This window comes from Chenopodium quinoa, unplaced genomic scaffold (genome assembly GCF_001683475.1).
Source record: "Chenopodium quinoa cultivar QQ74 unplaced genomic scaffold, ASM168347v1, whole genome shotgun sequence".
NCBI classification, from domain to species: domain Eukaryota; kingdom Viridiplantae; phylum Streptophyta; class Magnoliopsida; order Caryophyllales; family Amaranthaceae; genus Chenopodium; species Chenopodium quinoa.
In genome coordinates this window covers 2,039,099-2,055,644 of record NW_018744041.1, presented here as the reverse complement: position 1 = coordinate 2,055,644, position 16,546 = coordinate 2,039,099, and the positions used below count along the sequence as shown (strand labels likewise).

The following is a 16,546-nucleotide window of genomic DNA, read 5'->3' as shown; positions in this document are numbered from 1 at the left end:
ACCATCATCACAGACCACCCATGAGAACCACCAACACCACGAACATCTTTGACACCAAACCACTAACACCAAGGCCACCATAAACACCTCCGACACCGAACCATTACAACCACCAACATCATCTTGTTCATCTTCGTTCTTTATCGCAGCCGCTACCAGGCCACCACCAAGGATCTCATATTGAATGAAATTTGAAACGAAAGAGAAAGAGAACTGGGTGTGCGATTTTGTCGGTGGATTTCAAATCTAGGGATTTCAATGGTGATTTCGATGGTACGAATTTGCGTCGTGGATTTTGCGAGGTGGCTTTCGTTGGTACGGTTTTTGAGTTTCAATGGTGGATTACCCTTGCGGATTTTAATGGTGGATTTTGCTGGTACGGATGTACGTTTTTGCGTTTCCGTGGTGGATTTCGCAGGTAGTGGGGGTTTCAGGATTTTGCCGGTGGTTTCGCGTTGTGGTGTTAGTGGTCAGGGTTTCGGGATTTCATTGGTGTATTTCGGAGTTTCTGGTGGTGGTCGTCGTTTCTGGTTGTCAATGTTTTAGGGTTTTAGAGTTTCGCTGGTGGTGGTCATTTCTGGTGGTGGTGGATTTGTGGAGTTTTTGGCGGTGGCCTGTGTTTTGGGATTTTGCTGGTGGAGTTTTTTGGTGGTGGTCGTGGGAGAGTTTCTGGTTGTGGTGCTGGTGGTGAGGTTTTAGGTGGTGGAGGGGTGTTAGTTGGTGGTGATGTGGTAGATTATTAGTCATTCCACAGTTGAAGTACACATTAAAACAAAGAGTCTTATAAGACAGTACAAGCAGAAGAAAAAAGGTATCCTCAAATTCCCTGCAGAAAAAAGGTATCATCAAATTCCCTGCAGAAATACTACTCCGCAGTAGATATGGCGCAGCAGCAGGGCAGCTGCCGGCGAGAGGTTTCAAATCAAAATCCCTCACACAAAGACAAAAATTGCTCAACTCCAAGGGAGGGGTGAAATACATGAGAGAAATACTCAAGTCTTTATTATGATATAGTTCCCTCGAGGACTTGAGGTCTCCAAACATTCAATAATGCACTTGTACATGAACAAGAATGATCCTATATCTAAACTCGTCTGCTTCTCTACAAAATTTAGCAACCAGAAAGACCTTCATATATCTTACCGGCCATTCCTTGCCAATAAGGAATTTGGCCATTGATATGATGTTAACTTCAAAAAACCTTTCTTGACAGCTTACAAAGGGAGCTATATCTTGTATAACCTTTTGGTACTTAAATTAAGCAAAGTGTTAAGTGTACCAAACTACATGAATCTGAAATTTCTTGTAGCACTAATTGTTCTAGAAAGCAAGCCAGCACTTTTGACATTGGGCTGTGTCGCAGGCAACTCAGGACTGGGAGGCTTTTCTGTGATTTCTGTTACATTGCACCTGGGGGAAACCCTAGGATTGGCATTGTTCTTTACTGCTCCTGAATTCTTTTGAAACTCCTGAAAGGTTGGCTATGTTGGTTGTGGTTGAAAGCATGAAAAAAAAAATGGAAGTGAAAATGAAAACGTATAGCTTACCGTCAAGCCTGAGGTTGAGGAGGCATTACTTGGGTCTCCATTAGCCTGGAATAGAGAAGATGTATCAGCAAAAAAACATACCACGTATTATTCAATAGACGTGTAAAATCTCACTAGCAAACACCTTTGTGCTTGGCATGTTATTCCCAAAAATTGTAGCCAATATAATCTTAAGAAAAGACATCACTGGATGTTAACCCATTGGGTCCTATATGCTGCGGTCTTACAATCCATTGGAAACAAGGAAGAAAAAACAGCACTGGAAGCTTTTTTTTTTTTTTTTACCCTCTATTCAATTTAAACGTTTGTTGTTAATGTACATAGCATTGGTTGCACTCACAAGTGCCACTGAACTAACTAGATCAAATAAAGACTAATGGCCCTGATGACTATTGATTTTGAAGAGCCTTGTAAAAATGACTCTAAATTCACAAAGTATTAAATTAAAAAGCCAGCATGCGATGAGCACAAATTACAAACCTTACGGGATCCATTAGCAGTATGAAATTTACTAAGATCAACTTTAGTGTGACAAACAACCAATACATTTACAAACACAGACATAACAAGCACCAAAGTAATAAATCAACAACGGAAAGGCAAAAATTTTGGGAAGTTGTGTATCCATCAGAATTAAGTAGGAGATAAAAGCACACCTCATTAGATCCACGAGAAGTTGAAGGAGAGGAAGGCTCCAAGGTAAGAGGCAGGGACACAGACTGCAAGATTACAGCAGTCAACAAGAAATTGAGAGTATACCACAGAACTTACACAGCAGTAACTAAGGATCAAATAATGGATTGCCCCATTCTATTTTTTCAATTCAGCATTGTATAAACGAATTCAGTAAACATGCTTCAAAATTTTAAACACTGGAAACCAAAATTTCAATGAAAGACCGCCATGGTTCAACATCTTCCAAAATCCTAACCCAGAAACACCTAATAACATCACAATTCAAACATGAAAACTAGGGAGCTGTTTCAATATAGTAGTAGAATAGAAGTCTGAACTCGTTAACAGAGATGATCTTGTCAACCAAAATAAACTTCCAGAGTAGATGGCAGATGTTTTTTAAAAATAAAAAATACCGAAGAATTCTCAAGAACCTCATTAACAGCAGTCACTGAACATATAAACCCAACTATATTCCTCACCCATCTGGCAGTGACCATGCATCCTTAATTAATATGATCAATGACAACTTGAATGCCAAATTGCCCTTTTAACAGAAAAAAAAACATGCATAAAAAATGCTTCATTATCCAGGCTTTGCAAAGTAGCATAGCTATCATGTGGTTGTAGTTCACAGCATAAAGCATAACATTTACCCTTGAAGGTGTTGCAACTTGATGTTCAATAGCAGGCCTAGAAGCAGCTGAAGGAGAATCCTACACATTTGGAAACAGTTCAATCCACAAAAAAATTACCAAAATGGAAATCAAGAGAGTTCTTCATGCATCAAAATTAAGAGAGAGGGAGAGAGAGACATAATGTAACATGCTCAAAATGGAGGAAAAGTGATAGAACACATGAGCTAAAGTTTAGAGAGCAGAAATAATATACAACAAGAAAAGACTACTGACTTATATAATATCAATTATGAACATTCAGATATAAAGCCCAAGACTGCCTGATAGACAACATATAAACATAAGCACAAACTTTGAGAATGTAAATAATGATTTTGCAAATATGACAATTATTTAATAAACATCGGAAGCAGACAACCAAAATATACCTGTATAAGATCTGTAAACATATTTTCCATTTCAAGTGTAGAAAGTAACAATTTTGCCACTCCATCTTTCGTCTCATCCTGAAAGTAGTTTGGCAACAGTTATAGCATGAGATAATGTTTTCATTTTGTACTGTAATATTATTCTGCATAGATATTCAAAACGGTAAAAAATTGGACCTGTTTTCCTTGAATCCTGCCCATTCTTGTCTCCTAAATTCAAAAAGAAAAAAAAAGGTCAGATAATGTATTACCCCCCTAGCCAGGGAAAAGATTTGGTAAGTTAATGATCATCAACAACAAACATAACTAGGTAAACATGTGTTACCAGAGTTCGAATTGTATCATTGACTTCTTGAAGATCCGCAGCAAAGTTTGAAACCTCTCCACTTACTGCAGCTACCTGAAAAGATCAATGAGAACTCGGAATCTCAAAAAAATTGACATGAAAGCAAAATTTGCTGCCAATACTAAGAGAGCAGAATGGCAATGCCACACATATTTTGTTCATTTACCAACATTATCTGCATTAATCTAAATATCACACCAACATCTCACAAATCACATAGAGGACATCTTACTACCTGCCATGCAACTTTAATAATAGCATGCACATGATGAGAACAGCAGACACAAAGATAGGTATTAAATTGCTAAATATCTTAGGCCTTGAATTCTAACCTGTTAAAACTCTACCTTTTCTCATATTGCTAGTTATAAGCCACTAATAGAATGCTTATAATTAAACATGTTGGGTATGCTGGACCGCTGGACGAGAGAAGCATCGTATTCAACTCAAAAAAATAGCATAATACGCATGGGGGGAAAAAATTACAAAAGAAGCATATTACTTAATTGTGATGGGCTAGCATGCAGAGAGAGCTGGGAATAATGAAGTAATGGAATTTGAGTTAAAAGCTGAGAAGCATACAAGATAATATCAAGGAAACAGAAACTTGTAAAGGAAGCTGCAAGGTAAGAAAATTATTATTAGCCTTTTTTTTTTGGTGGGGTGGGGGGGGGGGGTGGCGCTTATCTTACAGAAAGAAATCAGGTATCAAAGCCCCCCCCCCCCCCCAAAAAAAAAAAAAATAATAATAATAAATGGATGTGAGTCACAAATAGAGGTGGTTATCGGAGAGGGTAGTCCAATGGTAAAAGGGTTATTATTGGGCTTTATGTTAAAGGATCATTGTAGAGTTTCTATTGGCAGCCCAATGACCTTTAATATATAATGCTCCATATCATCTAAGTTATATTCACTTGAATATATAAAGTCCCCATCAAAATGATTATAATACTGAAACAGCATCGGCACCCAATAGTCTAATGTTGTCCATCAAAAGAAATGTGTAGTTACTGGTTCCCAAGCTTTGTGGACCAATTCAACGGTTCTCAAACTCCTCAAAAGACAAGCAAAAATATCACTGTGTGAGGGATTCGAAACCATACCTCCTCCTTCGTAGAGTTACTACATGCAATAATTTCTTCAAATTTATTACTTGATTGGTCAAGTTTGGAAGCTATCTCATTTCTGGTAGTCTGCATCAATGGAGAATGAATGTCAGATCTAAACACAAATAATATACTTAAACCTGTAGTTTTACAAAAATGAATTGAGATAAAATCCTAATTTCTTTAACTCTCAACTAAATATATATAAATCCAATCATTATTTCATATTTATGAAAAAAGACATGGAAGAAGAAAAAAAAGCCTGTCCTAATTTAGCAAAGAGAATAGTTTCCATATGTTATATTTTATAAATTTAATATTCTAAGATCAACTTGACTACTATAATACCCACAAAAAGACCAACAGATATAGTATATATTCCAAACTATACACATACAATTATATTCTAAATCAAAGAATCAATACAAATTATCTTCCATTTTGTTTTTCCTTGACCTGTTGACCCCTTTGAACAATTAGTATCAATTAGCTATCACTTCAACATAATATTGATAGCAGTCACTTTTAACAATTAGTATCAATTAGCTATCACTTCAACATAATATTGATAGCAGTATCTCTCTCACATTTTTTTGAACTTCCCGATTGAAACTTCTAACAGAGCATGCTCAAAGAATGTAGCAGTGAAATCTATTCACGACAGATGGCTATGAAATGTAGTTTGTTGAAATAATATTTATACTGGTAAAATTATTGTTTAACTTTGTAACAATGCACCACATAACGCAAGTGACCAATTACTCCCTCCCTCCCCAATTAAAATCCCATAGCATTAAAAAAATCCTGTCCCTAAAAAAGACATTTTGTGTGTGTGTGTGTGTGTTGGGGGGGGGGGGAGGTTCTGGTCTTTAAAGACAGTCACAAACTCGTAACATGAAACTAAATGGCCAAATAAAATATAAAAATAGATAACAAAAAAGAAAACACCCAATACATTAGGTGAGCTGCTGGAAGTGAGAAACTTGCCCTTAGTGAAAGAAAAACTTCATCAAGCTGCTTCGCAACAGCATTGCAGGCATCTGATAAGCCACGTTTGGTCGCAAACATGAAGTCAGGAATTTTCCAACCCTATCAATGTGCAATAACAAAATAACATTGAGTGAGTAACTTCTTCATTGTTAACAGAATCAGCAATTAAACATTTGGACTAGCACAATAGCATATAGGGTGACACATATAATCAAATTATAAAGGCTGAACAGAAGCAATTAAAAATTTTCACAAAATCATATTAGTCCCTCAAACAAGTATACCTTCATCTACTTGACAAATACATATTTTGTCGATCAATCATCAACCACCACAGACAGTGGAATACCATGTTTAGCATAGATAAGAGAACATATATGTGGATAAAATCTTTCTACGTAGACAGACATCATTTGGATAAAAAAGAAAAAAAAAAAAGAGGGCCCAAATACTGCCAACAATAACACTAAATAAGTAAATAGAAAGATGTGCCTGCATATGGTTTATTACCACAAAACAATGGCTGTAGTACGTTAGCAAATCTAGATTGCTTAGAGAAAGGACTTTGGAAAGTGGCGTAGATGAAATGGCCATAAGATTAGGATTTTTTTGCAAAACAACCATCATAACCTTTGGAAGCACAAGGAACGTGCTAAGCAATGTTCCCAATGTGGTTAGAGCACTTGACTTTATTTATTAATTTATTTATTTATTAAATGATGTCTCATTTTACAACATTGAGAATTGACAAGTGTTGAAAGAATTCCTGAGATAAGCTTGTTCACCAACAACCAATAATCAAGAACAAAGCCAACAAAAGACAAAGTTTGAAATTTTAGTGGGCTCTTCACCCCCACAAAAAAAAAAAAAAAAAATAAAAAAATAAAAAAATAAAAAAATTGCTCAAGTAAATAAACCATAGATTATTAATACAGAGAATCGTGCAAGGTGTTAAAGCCAAGAACAAGATAGAATATTAATAACTTGCTTCTGCAAAGTAACACATAGCTTTTGCAATATACTTATTATAATAATTTACTTTCTGAACAAATTAGCCCAACCTTTCTCTGCATATGCAAGGGGCAATAATATAGAGCATTTGTAAATATTTAGACAGTAGATCAATGGCATAACACGTTTCATACAAGCGAAAGACAGATAGCGTTGTCGCTAGAGATGCTCAAGTACTGTGATCATGGCTTTGTTGCAACTAGCTACTGTTAGGGAGGGAACTCGATCAAGCTATGAAATGTTAAACGTAGGGCAAACTAATAAACTTAGGCATCTTAACATTAAAACTTTACCTTCCACCACACATATCCATAGCCAACAGCAACAATCACAATTATTACACCATATTTACGGCCACCTATATAAAATAAAAGAATAATATCCCATCAGCTGATACGAAACAAGTACATGTGGAAATAAGGCAGCATTTGCTAAATATCCATAGCTTAAAAGGGGAAAGGAGACATGTCAAATGTTTGATAAAGCAACCAGACATCAATAAACTGAATCTGGGAAAATTCTTTTTTTTTTTTTAAAATAAAAAAATAAAATAAAATAAAGTGCTCCATCCAATAGAAAAAAGATGTCCGAAAATACTACTTTATCATTTCCAACAGGAAGAAGTGAACATTAAACAGAAAATAAATTTCACTAGAAGTCCAACATCAGTTCCACCACAAGCAACAGAGGTCGGTCCACCTCCTAATCCACCTGGGGCCAAGCCCTCACCGCCAATAAAACCACTAGAAAAATCACCATTCCATCCTACCACCATCGAGGGAGAAGAGTAGATCATACCAGCGAAACCACCACAGCCAACACTGCTTCTGTCACTCACCACCTTTTTCTCTGGCAGACCAGCCACCCAGACCACCACCAGACCTACCCTTTACGAAGCCACCTCCTATGTTCAGACCGCAGTGGTCTTACAACTACGCTCACATTTTCCGGCAAGGAATCCAGGACCCCTGCCAGATCCACTACCACTGGGCACTGGCACTGCCCCTCTCGAAAATTTCTCCTAACCCACCACCATTGAATATACCAGTCACCCTCCCACGTGCGGTACAGAGAACACCCCTAAGTTTACAAGCCCCGTCACCAGACTCATCGCGACTCCAGCTTGTCTTGCACCAAAACCAGCTCTCTGTGCAGCGACTGACTCGAAGAAAACTCCAGTTGGTTTATCTGTAAAATCACCAGAGAAGTAACTTTTGAAAGTTCTCACCCCAACGCCAAATCCACACCCCACAGGATCTAACACCACTCGACTTTTCTGATGTACAACCTCGCTGCTGGACAGGGGACCACATCAAGGATCATATTGTGATGCCGTCGAATGAAAATGATGCACCACCTGAACCTTCAATTCCTCCCACCTGAAGAATTGGTATTACCGACTTTCCAATTCAAACCATGGCCGTGCATTGCCAACCAGTCCAGGGTGGCAGCCTTTAACTTCTTTTCATTCAACTGGAAAAATTGAAGAAATTACTCCATCGAAATGATCCAATCAGTTGAGTTTCTTCCATTTAACTCATATATTTGAAGCTCTTGTCGGCATTTCTGCTCCTCCTTGAGATCCGAAATTCCTCGCTCCTGTGGTGCGAAATGTGTTCGAAATTTTCTTGAATCCATTTCCTCTGCTGCATCTATCCTAGCCAATTACATTTTAATTTTTTTATATTCGGAGGTGGTGGTTGCCGGCACCGAAGATCCCAGAACCACTGCGCTCATACCAAGTTGTAATAAACTGATTTTCAGACCAAGTATTTCTGATTTAACAAGGCACATGAATAAAAATGAAAGCTTGTTGTTTGATTGTTAACGACAAAAGAGGTTACAAATGATAGGTTAATATCATAGGCTATTACTCTCTTTGATAACTTTAAGGTATCACACTCAGAGTAATTTGAGGTTACCATTCTCTTTCATTCCACAATACAACTCTCATGCCTATCTAGTGCTATGCTAATTCCCTTTTATAATCAAGCAAAACTACAAAAATAACCTAAATAATGTTTGTCCACTGCTCAAGAGTATCAGAATTCAGTCCTATAAAGCCACACTCCCTAGTGCTTCCTTAATTAATTTTGTCTCCTAGTGCTGCTCCTTGTACCGGATCCATTACATTGCCATTGCTGCAACCATTTTCAATAAGAATTTTTCCTGGTTCCCAAACTGTTATCTCATCCACACCAAACAACCAGGTTATATTTGTTCAGGAAGTTAAGATATTTCACTGAGAGTCCACAGAGGCAATTGAAATCAGAAATTCGAGATTTATTCCTTTCGTTTTCAGTTTCTCACCCCATACAATTAGTTCTAGCAAGGTATACGATACAACAGTCATTTACTATAATTTAGCTATGCAGGCAATAACAACTTGTTTTGTCTGAACAACTAGGTAAAGAAAAGCTACCTGTTGCATTAGAAGTCACAATTGTCGTCGATCCACTTGATGCAATGAGCTGCAGCTGTTGCCTTAAAGTATTGACCTGAAAAAGTCAGACCAGAATTCCAATCAATTAAAACCAAATATTTCTGTTGAAAGCCATAAGATCATTAATTGTATCGAAAGAGAAATAAAACACCGCCTAACATTAAAAATAGCATTATGGTTTAATATATATATTCAAGCATTATAAAAATTAAAAAAAAAAAAAAAGAAAGAAAGATCATGGATTAAAATGATGTATTAAGGGAAGAAGAAGGATAATAGTGAAGATCAAGCTAGATATGACTATATTACTGCCAATTACCCATCTTTCGAGAGGACTGGCACTTTACCAAAGCAACAAACTAATCAGTCATCACAATATTCAACATGACTCCACTCTATCATTAGCTCTATGTATAGAGCTCTCTTTCTAGCTAAATAGCTTATAATTTATGACAATAACTCATGATATAACTACTAAAAATGCCTCCACCCTTATCAGCAATTCATAGCATTAAAATGCCATCTTTGGCTCCCCTATTACTAATTCATAGCAAATGGTCAGGAGGGAAAGAAGGAGATAAGATGCTATATAACGAAAACAAAAAAGGAATGTGTGGGATCATTTAAAACATAGCAAGGAAGCACGACAGAAAAAGAAAATAAAACATCAATACCACTCAGAATAATCTGAATTGAAGGAACCACGATATGAAAATTTTAAAACGCATTACAAATTTTCCTTTGAAACATAACCTCTGATTGTTATTATGAGAAAAGTAACATGCAACAGTTGGTTGCTCAGTTAAGTTGATTTCATGTTTACAGCTAAATTCTATTGTGTAGACTCTACAGTGAAATACACCCCAGAAAACAAGGCAGGACAATCATGTGAAAAATCAGACAAAGTATTAATTAATAAGTGAACAAAATGAGCAGATGAGAGGTCAAAGAGATAGAACACGTTGAAGAGACCAAAGTTCTACAAATCAAACAAGACTTTCTAGTTTTTCCAAGTAGCATTTAAGATACAAAAATATCTGGCAAAGAAGGCAGTGTATCTCAAATACATAGCCAATAGATTCTTTCCAACAGGCGAGTTTTCAATAATTTAATTTTTTATAATGGAAAGATCAGAAGGCAAATGGTTAGTAAGTTAGAAGCTCTTCAAAAAAAATTACAAAAAAAAAAAAAAAAAAAAGAGCATGCCTTACCAACAACTTCTTGCCTAGATTCTATATAACCTACTTATTATCAGATTAGTTTTTGCCACTTTGAACAAAATTAAGTTCTATATTTATACACTATGAGGAAACTATATTCTTATAGTTATTAGGAAAAAATAAACATTAATAAAAGAAATGAGCAAATTAACTACTTTATTGTAAGTAAATACCTCAGCCACCAATGCATCATTTCTTGGTTTGGATGTTGTGGAAGCAGAATTGCTTTGCTTTAATGGCTTTGAAGCAACCTGTGATACAAGTCACAGAACAGAACATGTATAATTCAAAAATGCTATGGAAAGGTGAGGTGGACCATTCTGAACAGCTTATAACTTTAAAGCAGGAACAGAAAAACTACACATAAACATAACACAATAACATAAAATAAAGAAGAAATACAGAAGTGGCTAACCAGCTATTTGGGCATATGCAGAGTACTGGAATTTTTAAAAATTAAAAAAAAAAAAAAAAAAAAAAAAAAAAAAAAAAAAAAAAAGCCTGAATAAAGATAGACACCTTCCAGGCACCTGAGATGACATCAGAAAAGCTGGGCATGCGCCCCTCTTTGGCTAAAATTGAACCCAAGATGCCTGCAAAACAAAAGGTAAAATTGTAAATAATGAGCAGTTTTGCAAATAATGAGCAGTTCAACTTCCAACATATTTCAGAAGGGCAGAGACCAAAATGTGCAACCATTTTGAGCTAAAAAAAAAAGTTACAAAATGCCATTAAGCCCATGTAATTTCTCACAAAATATGTGATATGACACAGGAATTACAGTATTTGCAATGAGCACTGACTTATGTGATATGACACAGGAATTACAGTATTTGCAATGAGCACTGACTTACCATTTACAATTTCTTGATAATACAAGTATGTACAAAAATAATTGGTTTGACTTTGAGCCAGATGTACAAATATTTCCTTAACAATACCAGTACATACCAAAAAATGGTATGACTTTGAGCCAGATGAATGAGAAGTATTCAGTATAGAGAAGAGGCATGCAACTTGTTTCACAAAAGAGGAACTTGGAAATATCATATAACAAAGTGAACGTTTAAACAAACACACCACAAGGACACAAATGTTTTATAATGCAGATATGGTGTGCGTCCCTATTTAACTGACAAGGTTTGACTGGCACGGAGTATTAGGCATACGGATTGACTAGTATTTTATTATGTGAAATTTGGTAGAGGGTAATCATTTTAATGTGTTAAGGGGATTTTGAGAACCATTACTTTTGTTGATGGGAGAGGAAGTTGATTTTAAAATGTTTTTATAGAAGTAGGGGAAAGAAAAATGGGGCCCATAACATGTGAGAAAAATAATATACTACATAAAATTGATGAGACCATTCCTTTTTAGGAAAAAAATAGAATTGTGTCAACTGAATAGGGATGGCTCTAAAAAATAATAAGTCGACTAAATAGGGACATAAGAAGTATGTATTATATTGTAGAAACACAATAAGCTCCCATGATCTAATGAAGTTACCAAGTACAACACCCCTAATTAATAGAGTGTCCGCTCTCATCAGCCAAGTTATAACCTTATTTTTCACCAAATACCACCGAGTTAATGCGTAATTCACCATATACCACACAAAATTTTCTAATTCACCATATACCACTGAGTTAATGTATATTAACACAGAATGCCCTTTTTGTTAACTGTCGTTAGTCTGCCGTTAATGCCGTTAGTAATTAAGGTTAATTATGCCACGTGGCTGTCACATATTGGCTCTTATTAATATTATCTAATTAATTAGTTAAATAAAGAATTAAAAAAAAAAAACAGCCTCCTCACTCCACCAACCCCGACACCCCCTTCCCCCACCAGCCCAGCTCCCCCTCCCTGCCGGCGGCCTTGCCCAGCCTCCTCCCTCGCCGGCGGCCTTGCCTAGCCTCCTCCCTCGCCGGCCTTCCAGAGCTCCCCCTACCCCTGCCATCTCCCCTTCCCGTCCTCCTCCCAAACCACCAACGTCTCCCAGCCAACCACCACCCTATCCTAACATCCCCTGCTTGCACGAAATATGACTAGAACCCCCAGCCACCACCCTATCCCGCCCCCACCCACGCCGGCGCCCAGCCTTTCTCTCGCCAGCGCGTCGGCCTCCCTCTCCCCCTGAACCGACAACACTCAAAATCTGCAACCATACAACAACATCAATTCGACTTATCAGCATTTTTTTCGAACAAATTCGCTTCTAATTCGACCTTCTCTCTCTTCGTCAAGATTTGATGGGTGGTTTCTTTGCCGTCGATATTCCAATTGGGATTTGCAAGAGGGAAATTGAGGATTTTTTTAGGGTTAGAGAGATCGGGAATCGGGGAAGGGGAGTCCGGCGAGGAAATCGGGAATTGGGTTACAAGTGGGGGATGATTTTCGGGGAAGGGGAGTAGGAGTGGGATGGTCGCCGGTGTAGGGGGAAGGGGTCGAGAATGTCGCCGGCGGGGGGAAGGGGCCAGGGGAGGGCAGTCGCCGGCCATCTGGGAAGTGGCTGGGATCGCAATTGTTGCCGCCAGGGGTGGCGGTGGCTTGTATTGGTGGTGTTTAATTTTTATTTATTTTTTAAAATATTTTATCTAAATTTAATTAATTAAATAAATAATATTAATTAGAACCAATTACAAGCTGCCACGTGGTACAATTAACGTTAATGACTAACTGAGTTAACGGAAATGGCATGTTGTGACATTTATGTTAAACTCAGTGTTATATGGTGAATTAGAAAATTTTGTGTGGTATATGGTGAATTAAGCATTAACCCAGTGGTATTTGGTGAAAAATTCGTAATATGTACAAGAACACCTCAACCATTTATCATCCTAACAACAAAACTAAAACCTACGTGTCTACAAAACTATAATCTTGACCTTAATACACTAAATAAGACAACACAAAGTTAAAATTATCTGCTAAAGCCCTGAAGGACTTCTACTGAAGTACTGACTGCATACTCAAACTGCTCTCTTCACTCACAGGAAATCAAAATCAAAGCTAGGTACCAGGTATGGATTCCCAAAAATTCTTTAATTAGAGGATAATCATGGAACAGAAGCCAACAAATTTTCATGAAGCCTTACATTACGGCTGTCTATGACTGTATGCAGTCATGAGTGAAATTCTCACAGCAAATGTTACACACAATTCCACTAAATCCATTCTGTTTGTTTTGATTAAGTCTTTTGAAGCAAACAACAAAGATAATATGTAGTAACATTTAACAAACGATATCCATGACAATAGAGACTCATATGTCATATCTCAGCAATCAGTGCGCAAAAGAGCGGAAATTTTCAATTAGTGGATTTAACCTACACTAAGAGGTTTCGTCAGCTAGAAAAAAAAAATCAGGGATATTCAAAACTCCAAATTTCTGGTGTAATTCCTAGCCAAATACATCATTATGCTGTCACTCACCACGCCACACCCTAAGCCATGAAGTAAAGGTTGGAAACTGAGGAGTAGAAAATTTTGCCAATTGTTTACTACTTTGGACTACAACACTTAGAATGTACCATTATGGAAGGCACCCAAATCTGAGGCACAATTCCTTTCAATACCACACTTTCAGCCTCTATATCATGTGCATACCTAAGTAGTAAACACTAAACAGAACAAAGAATCTGAATAACTTAATGTAGTAAGCGGTTGCCACGATGAAGAAGGTTATGTACTGGATACAAACACAGAACCTCCCTGTCTAATATCCTTAATTACTCACCAGCCGAAACAAAAGAGAAACATATTGTACCATCAGCAAGCACTCCATCCAGCAACATTCTGGTTCTCAGTAGTCAACAAAGCTACTCCTTGAGGAAAATTCCATAGAACAAAAATACGCGGGTTGATCTGATCCTTAAAAACCCTATTATCAACATTCTGGGTTTCAGTAGCAGAACCGAAAACTAGCAACCTTATGTTCCACACTGCTACCAAGTTCGGATATCATGAACAACCATCAGCTCAAACATATCCTTAATAACTTAACTATTATTGAATGATTCAAGCATAAAATTACCCTTACCATCAGCAAGCACTCCATCCAGCAACATTCTGGTTCTCAGTAGTCAACAAAGCTACTCCTTACTATAAGGAAAATTCCATAGAATAAGGATACTCGGGTTGAACTGATTAACAACATTCTAGTTCTCATTACTCAACATCCAGAGCTGAAAACTAGCACCCTTATGTTCAACACTACAACCGAGTTCCGATATCATGATCAACCATTAGCTCAAACAAAATCCTTAATAACTTGAGAACTACTATTGAATGATTCAAGCATAAAATAACCCTTAGGAAAAAAAAAAAATTTGAATTTTGGGCAAAAACAACAATGTCCACAAGGTATTCCACAAAAAATCTGATGACCCAATTCACTACCCCATTATAAATTCAATCTATACCCATTTCACAAAATTTCATCAAATTGCAAATATAACAAAAATCAAACAAACCTCCCTAATCATCAACTAAATTCAACCTAAAATAAGAGAAACAATAACATTAATAAAAACAGTAGCACATTGAAATTTGAGAAAGGAGAGGAGAGAGAAAAGCCAAACCTGCACCAACGAGGATAGTGAGCTTCCCAGCCATTGATGGAGAAAACCCCACCAAAAACCCCTAAAACCAAATTTAATTCCCAATACAAAAAGGGACCTTTTTTCAACACTTGGATCGATCTTCCTCCAAAATCCAAACCCCAACAAATCGGTCTCTCTTTCCCTTAATAATGAAGCTCGAAGTCAAGCTCGAACTCCCTGATTCCGCCGCACACCAATCTCTCTCCTGCGCCCTTCCGCCGTTTCTCCGGCGAACCCACTTCCAAAACAACGTCTTCTTCGACGACACCAACTTCGAGGTGTTCTTCGATTGGGGTGTTCAACAAATTACTGGGTAGAAAATATAGAGAAGATGAGCAGTGACTTGGAGAAGGGGGCGCGTTTTCTCTCTCCTCTTTGTGTTGAGGTTGGGGTTGGGTGCCCAATTTCGATTGTGTGGGGGAAGAGAGAGAAAATTGAAGAAGGTAAATTCGAATTTGGTGGGGAATCTCTGATATCCGATTTTGCAGGTTAGCCTAGATTATGTGGCTAGGGTTACGGTAGGAAAAAAAATTGTGATTAAGAGGCCTATATGTTTTTATCATGTAGCCCAAATATAATAAGGTACTAAAAATTTCAATGGGTTGAACATTGGAACTGGATTATAGGAGGTCAATTATAATACTTCTTCCGTTTTTTTTATTTGACCCGACTTTTACACTATTGACTATTCACCACCTGTTGAACGTATTTTGTGAATTATTTGTAAGAAAAACGTATCATGTGGGATGTTGTTGAAATTGTCATAATCATATTATATAACTTTTATAATTTTTATTTATGGAGAATCAAAGTTATTAATGGCTAAAATTTTACATTGACAAGCGTGATAAATGAAACTGGTTAAGTAAAAAGGAACGAATGAAGTATTATAATAAGGTACCAAAACTTTCAATAGGTGGAACTGGATCTGACTTCATATGGATACATCAATAGAATCTGTTACACTTTGATCGGCATAAACTTTCAGGTAAACTAATTTACTTTTTACTATAAAAAGATATAGGTGAGGTAATAAGAGTATTAAATAAATAATGGTGTTAGTATTTTACTGAAAAGTAAAAAAATTTAGGAGGAAAAGAAATAATAAAAATTGACAGTGGATATGAATGGATACCATGAGAAATGAGTGATATCATAATATTAAAATGAGGTAGTTTTTGCCTAGAATGAAAATGTAACACTTACAAAAATGGTAGTATTTGGTAAGTGTATCACTTAAGAAAAACGATGAGATAAGCAGTGTAGCACTATATCTAAAAATGACAATAGGTTGAGCAAGTTCGTGGCATGGACAACATATCACAATATTTGCTAGCGCCTATATGGTTAGCAAAAGCTGACCTAACCCAGTAATTTGCCCCGATTTAAAATTACGTGTTTGGGATGAGCTTTTCTACCTAATTAACTAAATGGGTTGTCACAAACCTGATTTGAAATTAAATGGATTGTGAAGGTTGTGAATTATAGCCTTAGAATGACTTAGCTTGGGTAACGTGAGATTTAATTAGTTTATGTTG

General features: G+C 36.8%; 1 protein-coding gene across 1 annotated transcript; it reads right to left on the bottom strand.

Annotated features, from left to right (window-relative positions):
* Window positions 1-976: 976 nt before the first annotated feature.
* On the bottom strand, window positions 977-15,509 carry LOC110690524. Its single transcript, XM_021867377.1, has 14 exons — window positions 14,988-15,509; window positions 10,924-10,997; window positions 10,578-10,655; window positions 9,164-9,239; window positions 7,035-7,099; window positions 5,728-5,829; window positions 4,738-4,827; window positions 3,614-3,688; window positions 3,466-3,498; window positions 3,289-3,366; window positions 2,879-2,938; window positions 2,204-2,266; window positions 1,548-1,592; window positions 977-1,469 (listed from the first exon to the last, which is right to left on the bottom strand). Exons 1-14 carry the CDS (start codon window positions 15,019-15,021, stop codon window positions 1,284-1,286), a joined length of 1,059 nt encoding a protein of 352 aa, XP_021723069.1. The 5' UTR covers window positions 15,022-15,509; the 3' UTR covers window positions 977-1,283.
* Between the last annotated feature and the right edge of the window lie 1,037 nt (window positions 15,510-16,546).

Coding starts and splice junctions, on each gene's coding strand:
- LOC110690524 (XM_021867377.1), bottom strand. CDS start 15,021: ATGGCTGGGAAGCTCACTATCCTCGTTGGTGCAG. Junction 3,367..3,465: donor GCAGGATTCAAGGAAAACAG/GTCCAATTTTTT, acceptor AACTACTTTCAG/GATGAGACGAAAGATGGAGT. Junction 1,593..2,203: donor CTTCTCGTGGATCTAATGAG/GTGTGCTTTTAT, acceptor TCTCTATTCCAG/GCTAATGGAGACCCAAGTAA.